The sequence below is a fragment of the Nyctibius grandis genome, chromosome Z (assembly GCF_013368605.1).
Source record: "Nyctibius grandis isolate bNycGra1 chromosome Z, bNycGra1.pri, whole genome shotgun sequence".
Lineage (NCBI taxonomy): Eukaryota > Metazoa > Chordata > Aves > Nyctibiiformes > Nyctibiidae > Nyctibius > Nyctibius grandis.
This window is the reverse complement of record NC_090695.1, coordinates 17,021,058-17,028,769: the sequence shown is the minus strand read 5'-3', so window position 1 is coordinate 17,028,769 and position 7,712 is coordinate 17,021,058. Positions and strand designations below refer to the sequence as shown.

At 46.9% G+C, this 7,712-nt stretch overlaps 1 protein-coding gene across 1 annotated transcript; it reads right to left on the bottom strand.

The window, feature by feature from the left end:
* Positions 1-547: 547 nt before the first annotated feature.
* On the bottom strand, positions 548-7,049 carry FST (follistatin). Its single transcript, XM_068423393.1, has 6 exons — positions 6,868-7,049; positions 4,713-4,904; positions 4,068-4,286; positions 3,477-3,701; positions 2,212-2,442; positions 548-1,506 (listed from the first exon to the last, which is right to left on the bottom strand). Exons 1-6 carry the CDS (start codon positions 6,947-6,949, stop codon positions 1,424-1,426), a joined length of 1,032 nt encoding a protein of 343 aa, XP_068279494.1. The 5' UTR covers positions 6,950-7,049; the 3' UTR covers positions 548-1,423.
* Positions 7,050-7,712: the final 663 nt, after the last annotated feature.

Here is a 7,712-nt window from a genome sequence, read left to right as displayed (position 1 = left end):
TTGGTCACCATCTAAATGGTGATACAACTGCAATCCCAGTAACATGGATCTGAAGCTTAGCAAAATTTCAAATGCATATTCAAAACCTCCTAGAAATATGGAAGTTAAAGATGTCCAAGAAACTACAAACTTTTTATTTAGAGGATGGGGAGGGAAACAAAAATGCCGAATCTCTTCTCCTCCATCACTGTACTTGGATTTAAAATTAGTTAATACCAATGAGCTGGAGACATTGCTCCTGTCTGAAAAAAGGGTTTCTTCAGCCAGTGTCAGCTGAAAGCTTTGGCCTTAACCAGTGTATTTGGCTGCTATGCCACGCACAAGCCTCTTTTACCCTAACCACCAGTATGCCTTCTATACACCAGAGGGCCAGAACCCTTTATAATCAAAAACTGAGGACTGCCTCTAGGGAAAATTCCATTTTTTATTTTTTCACTCATCATTTATTTACAAATACACATTATAACTTTTATATACATTGCACATTTACATGGTAGAAAAGTACAAAACTATATATTTAGATGAATTTATATTTAACTCGCCATGTTTGAAAATATAAAATTGCATCAGAAAAAAAGTATTATGAAAAGCAAGAAACTTGAACTGATAAAGCTTTCATATAACTTTTAGTGACACACTGATTGGAAAAACTTTGAAAGTGGTACTGCAAGACCATCTTAAAGGAAACACCTGATAAAGCACTTATGCATGTTACAAAAAATAATAAAAATAAAATAAAACCTTTATTCTTATTACCGTTAGCCCTGTAGCTATTAACAACCTTCATAATCCGATTTCTTTGGGTCCAGAATTCGTATAGTACGGCATATATGCTCAGCACATTGAGATCACTTCAGTACATGATGTGATCAGAAGTAGCGAAAAGCGGAAGAAGTTTCCTTAAAGATCGCCTCACTGCACCCCGGAAGTATACTTAAGCCAGTTACAATGCCTTTTGGTCAGTCAAGATTCCTTGTAAACAAAAATCTGAGGGATCTTTTATGTACAGAACCGGCAAGAAGAAAATCCAATAAATAAACATAACAGAAACCGACATGCAAGTTTGTTAAAGTGGAAAAGAGTTAACATCAGTGAAACAAAGAAATGAGATCATGTGGGTAAGCTCTAAGGAATGGACTTTTATAGTTTACAAGAAAAAAGAAAAGCTTTACTTTACAAGCAAGAGACCTCACAATAAATAACACTGCTCTTCCCGTAACGAATAAATTTCTTCAAAAAACAAGGTGTACAGTCAACCAGACATTTTATGTATAAATTATAAAACATGACACAGTATAAATAAATGTCTACGAGACTCAACTATATGTATACTTTTTTCTCCCCAAAATAAATAAGCATACACTTATTTACAGTATGGACATTGATTTCGTGCCCAATGGCTGTTCCAATAGTGATGGAGGTTTTACCACTCTAGAATGGAAGATATAGGAAAGCTGTAGTCCTGGTCTTCATCTTCCTCTTCGTCCTCTGGGTCTTCATTAATGGCTAAATGGGGGAATACAGGGGAGCTGTTGTTTAAATAAGGACAACAACAGCGCAGAAGCAGCTCAGTGCATGTTTTCAAAGCCCTCTGAACAGCCATAATACAGCGTTGCATTTTATGCGACTTGTAGTGAGATGCTTTTTGGCATCTGCTGTTATACAATAAGGTTTTTTATACATAATCTATGAAGTCATAACTGCAGAAAGTTCTGAAGAATCAATGGCTCAGGTTTTATTGGCAGATTCCTGAAATCAAAAAGCGCTCTTGTGTTCTAGGTTTAACTGCTTTGTGTCCTTCATTCAGAGTTAGTAGAGGCAACTGTGCTAAACCAGGTGCCCGTGTTCTACCATTAAGCTTGTTCTTTTGGACCAAGTTCGAGTTTATCCAGGTGTTAATAAAGCAATCAGCGAAGCACACAGGAGCAGACAAGGTAGGAAAAAAATCTCTAGAATTACAGTCCTAGGGCAAGCCTTTTTGACAAAATGACTTGTCCTCAAAATATCCCCAAAACCCCAACTTCAAGGCCAACTGGCTGTTGGAGATCTATTGCATTTGATCTGTAACCAAAGATACATACTTATATGGCACCTGTACCATATCTCGAATGTCTCAATCAAGCTTTCTTATGTTTAAAGATGTAAGTCTTCATTACCTAGGGTTTGCCTTCAGACAGTTTAACTGTCTGCAGAGCTAAAAACCTCACTTACAGTTGCAAGATCCAGAGTGCTTTACTTCTAGAAGCACACCCATGGAGCAGGCTGCCTCTTTCATGGCACACTCGCTTGGGTAAGTTGTGTTGTCGCTGGCACAGACTGCCTCGTCTGACTTGCTTTCAGGGCATAGCTCATCGCAGAGGGCACACCGACCTCTGCCAACCTTAAAATCCCACAAGCATTTCTTCCCAGCGCTGCACTGAATGTCTTCACAGGATTTGGCTTCTAAAAATATACACAGGATACTAGAGGTAAGTGAAAAGACAAAAAAGACAAGCAACAACAAACAACCCCAAACTCCCTTTCCCTTGTGAACTGTGCATAGACAAAGCTCAGACGCAGTAGATGTGATGATACTTGCTGATTTTGCTCAAGCAAGTAGTCCCTTGGACACCATTGCCTGTCTATATGTGGGGGAGGAAAGACAGCTGTGCCAGCAGAGCTTGGCCCTGGGAATACAGAATTACATTTGCCTATTGTACATGACCTTCCTATTCCATTTAACATCAGTGGAAATTCAGCTCCCCAAATTAGCGGTAAGTGCAGAATTTGCCAACACATTCAGCATTTCTAAATCAATTATTTTTAAACTAACCCACAAGGAGTAGCTGTCTACAAGACTGGAAATGGAATTCACCTCAACCTATGCCAACTAAAAGCAGACTGAGACTCCTGCAAATTCCCCCAGCAGTTTTGGGGAGCAGAGACTGCCCTGAAGCTGCTTCCTCGTAGCACGCTTCACTATCAGTCCTTTCTGGAAATCACAGTACAAAATGTCAGGATGCACAGAGATTATTTTCCTGTCTTCACCCAGAGTCTCCAAACTCTGCAATACTTCTAAAGAGGAAAAAGTGATCAGATGTTTCCAATTAAATTAACACAAGCTTTGCCAAGACCACTTGAAGACAATTGTTTCCAGGAATCCAGATCCACTGAACGTGGAGACCTTGTTACACTGTAACCATGTCATCATCTATTTAATGGCAAGTACCTCTCCCTTGGACACTAATGTCAGCACCCACAGCAATGGCAAGAGAAGCAGGATCAGGCACTCTACTCCCCCATCCCTTTTGCAGTCTTTTCTGGGGCACAGCTGACCCTGGCTCTCCTTTTCCTGGAGGGGAGCACTAACCCAGGCTGCTGGAAGTCTCCTCCTCCTCCCCAGCGCTAACTACATCCATCCCATTGCACACACGGTACTCTGAAACAGCTGATCAAGGAAGCTCCCCCCACCCTCACCCTCTGACCGAGATACCTACTGATGCATTTTCCTTCGTAGGCTAATCCAATGGATCTGCCCAGTAGGCAGGTAGCTTTCCTCAGGTGGCAGGCGCTGGCGTAAGTTATGCCGTCATTCCCGCAGAGATACTGTTCAGGGGAGGCAGGCTCTGGGCAGATTCGATTACATGTCACGCAGTAGGCGTTATTAGTTTGGTCAACCACACACGTGGAGCTGCCTGGGCATAAAACATCCCTACAGGTCTCTGAAATAAAGATGGAAACACACAGTGATTAGTAAGACATCCCAGAGCACCAGCAAGGAGTGAATGGGTGACACAATGAAACAAATGATCAGATAAAAGCCTTCAGCAGCTCTCCTCATTTAAGGGCCGCTGGAGGAGACCTTCCCATCTCAGAGTAGCTGGTGGGACACAAGTGCTGCTAGACTATGGGGAACTCTCAGTCCAGCTACGTCCTTGTCTGTTGAGTGTGGTTTAGTTACTGTCTCCCAGCATTTGGAACATCACTCTGGTTCCCGTGGGGAAGTATGTCCAACAGCTCCTCCTCCCTACACTCAGACACACACCCTTTGGCATTTGAGGGAGATCGGATTAGATTTGCAAACCTACTTTTGCATTTGCCCTGATACTGGACTTCAAGTTCGGGCTGTTCTTTACATCTGGCTTTGAGAAGGGCACACTCGTTCCTGTAGGTTTTCCCATCTAAGCCACACACGGGGCCCTTCCAAGTGATTTTAGAGCAATCCGGAGCACAAACACACCGAGGTTTGTTCTTCTTGTTCATTTTACATTTCTTCCCGGGTCCACAGTCCACGTTCTCGCACGTTTCTGATGGAAGGAAAGAGGCACCACTTTAGTACCGAGCGGGCAGAACAGACCTGGTGTCAAAACTGCTTAAAGAAAAAAAAAAAAGACACCGTGACCCCAGAGCACAGAGAGAAAACACCTTTCCCCGCCTCCAGGAAACACCACTCGCGGGAAATTCCCCCCGCCAGCGAGGGCAAGGGGCAGAGGAGGTCGCTCCCCTCCTCCCCGCGATGTGCACGGCGGCCGAGCAGAAATGGGGGTGTCCGTGTCCCGTCTCCCCCGCGGATCCCGGGTCTGGTACGAGACGCCCGTCAAAGCCCCACCGAGCAAGGAAGCGGGAGGACCGCGCTGCCCCCCCTCCAGCTCCTTCCCCGCTCCTCCTCCCGCAGCCCAGTCCCTGCCTGCACCGCTCCGCAGCTCGCCAGCACCACCACCCCCCCGCCTCACCTTTGCACGGGATGCAGTTTGGGGCTCCCCCATTAAAAATCATCCACTTAAAAAGCGTGTTGTCGTTGACGTCCTCTTCTGTCCACGAAGTTGTCAGGCGGCCGCTCTTGCAGCACTCCTCCTTGCTGAGGTCGGTTTTGTAGAGGACCTGGCAGCGGCCGTTCCGCGCCTGCCGGAGCCAGCAGTTCCCAGCTGCGGGGGGGGGGGGGACGGACACAGGGGCCGGGGGAGACACCCAGCCGGATCAGTGGCAGTCACCAGTGACCCAGACACAACACGTGTGCCTTGCCATGACTTTTACTAGACTGTTTACTTTTTATTTGTCCCGTTTTATAACCCGCAGCTACTCCGGCCCATTTGGGAGCGCAGTTTAAAAAAAAAAAAAACAACAGAAAAAAAAAACCCAAACCAAAAAGCCCCAAACCACAAAAGAACAAACCGGAAAAAAAAAAAACAAACCCAGAAAGAAAGAAAGAAAACACCCGAACAAAACAGGACGAGGCAGTTTTCGGAGGTATTTATTCCATATGTAGAGCAGAACGAGCACTGCCGGCACGTGACAAGGCTTGAAAAGGATGTGCATTTAAAAGGGAATAAAAAGAAAATCGCGCTTGCAGATTCCTTCCTCCTCCCCCTGCCCTCTCCTCCCCACAGCGGCTGCACAGCAGCATTGTTTTAGTGCCGCACAGAGTTTCAGTCCCAGCCCATTTTGCAATCTGCACGAATTGGGAACATTTGCTCTTTGCAAAGTCTTTCGAAATCTCCACATTTTGCTGCTTCTATTAACAAATGTCTTTCCTTCACTAAAATAAGTCAGCAGAGCTCCAAAAAAGTGAGCAAAGTACGGAAAATACAAGGGCACATAGAGTAGGAGGTCCCTACAGAGTTTTAAAAATCGATCAAGCTGGAAAAGTTATAGGTGCCATCTCTCCCGCAAGCATTTCAGAGGAAAGTACACTGTCCTTAAACTGGATAGAGTGGGTTTTGTTGGGGTTTTTTTTCCCTTTTTTTTTTTTTTTTAAACTAGTATCCCTGCTATTTGTGGAGTCAAGCCAAGAACATTAGTCCAAGCAACTCCCCTTTTTTTAGCTGGAGAGTTTTGGTTGGGATGAGTCTTTCGTGAATAACCAATGTGACTTCTCCAGCAACTCAATACCAATTGATTCTGGTGCTAATCCAGCCAGGGCTCGATCCTGCCTCCTTACTCCGATGGGAATGTACCGCAGCGAGGGGTCAGGATCGGCCAGCCGAGATGTCGCTGAGCGCGGGGGAAGATTGCCCCCCCCCGCCCCCGCCGGTAAAAATCATTTAACAAACAACGCCCTTAAAAAAAAAAAAAGTTTTGCGTCTTACAGTTGCCTACATTACATTAACCGAGCTCTAGCTCGGTAGTGGGGGAGAAAAGAAAAAAAAAAAAGGAAAAAAATTATAAAACAAGCAATGATAAGACATCCAGGTTGTGGCTGGAACACGATCAAGATAAGGGGAAAAAGCCCCAAAACTAAAAATCAGTATTCCCTTGTGTCGAAAGAGGGCTCTTAAGAGTTCTCAATATCACGTTCGGGTTTGTTTTGTTCGCATGGGAAAAAAAAATCCAACTTATTTAAGCATACTCTTCAATGCAGGAGAATTTATAACACTAATATTTATTCACAAAAAAAGAAAAAAAAGAGAGGGGGGAGGAAATCCCAAAATTAAAGGAATGTCCGGAAAATGACCACTTATTGGTTTCTAAAAATGTCAGCTGTAATCGTGGGGCTCCCCATCAGCACCTCTCCTTCCGTCAGGCAGGCGAGATAAAAACCTGAGCTAAATTACCAACAAACTTTGAGCACTCATTCGGGAGACCAGAGTGGGAAAGTTCCCTCGCGATGCTGCTCTTCATTCATGCTGCATAATAACAATAAATACCAAGAAACATCCTCATCTGTCCTCTGTGCCTGTGCAAAGCAGTGCGAAGATCCGATAGAAAAGGAATCTAAATGACACCTCTGCACCTCGGTACAAAGCAACCCCATGCTCACAGTTAACTTCTGTCCTGTTGGACCTTGGAGAGAGGCGTTTAGTACCGCAAGCAAACTAAACCGTGCCCGAAAGACAGAAAACAATAGTAATAATAAAGAAACATATCTGCGAATAAACAATCTGGTCTTACCCTGCACTGTGTGATCTTCCATGAAGTGGCACAGAAACATCAGGAGTAAGAGCATGCCCGGGTGGATTCTCTGATTTAACATCCTCAGTGTAGCAGGGAGTGAGAGAGACACAGGAACAGCGTGAGGGGGAGTAGGGAGAGGGAGCGAGCACTAGCCAGCCTGCTTATGATCGCTCTATTGAATGAACGTCAGGCTCTGAATGCAGTCTCTCTTTAAATCTATACGGGGGTCTTAGCTGTCTGCGGTGGGCGGTCTCCTAATGTGTGTGTGTCTGCTCGGGGGTGGGGAGATTTAAAAAGTTCAGTGTGAATCAGGTGACATTTTCCACCTTCTGGAAACCCTCTCCAATGATCTGCTCTAGGTGCACGCACACACGGGCGCGCACCGGCGCGCACCCCCAGGCGCGCACCCCCAGGCGCGCACCGCGCAGCCCGACGCCAGCCCTGCGCGGCGGAGCGGCCGGAGCCGTTGGCACAGCAGCGGGAGGCAGCGCAAGCCCCGGCCTCCGCGCCCGCGGAGCTGCCTGCGCCCGCGCAAGCCGGGGCTGAAGACCCGCGGGGGGTCTCACGGCCGCCCCCAGGGGCACCCCTCGTCCCCCCGACGGCGCGGAAGGGCGAGGGCGCGGAGGTGTGGAGGCTGCCGGGGCGCGGAGCGGCCGCCCGGGGCGGGGGGGGGGCTCCGCGGCCGCGGGGCACTGCCGTCCGGCGCGAAGTGGCTGCTCATATTAATTCCCACTCCCCGCACCTCCGACGGGCGGGAGGCGGCTGGCGGGCACACAGCTCGCTCGGCGGTGATCGGCCCAAAAAAACCCCAAAACCACCAACCGACCGACCGACCAACCCCA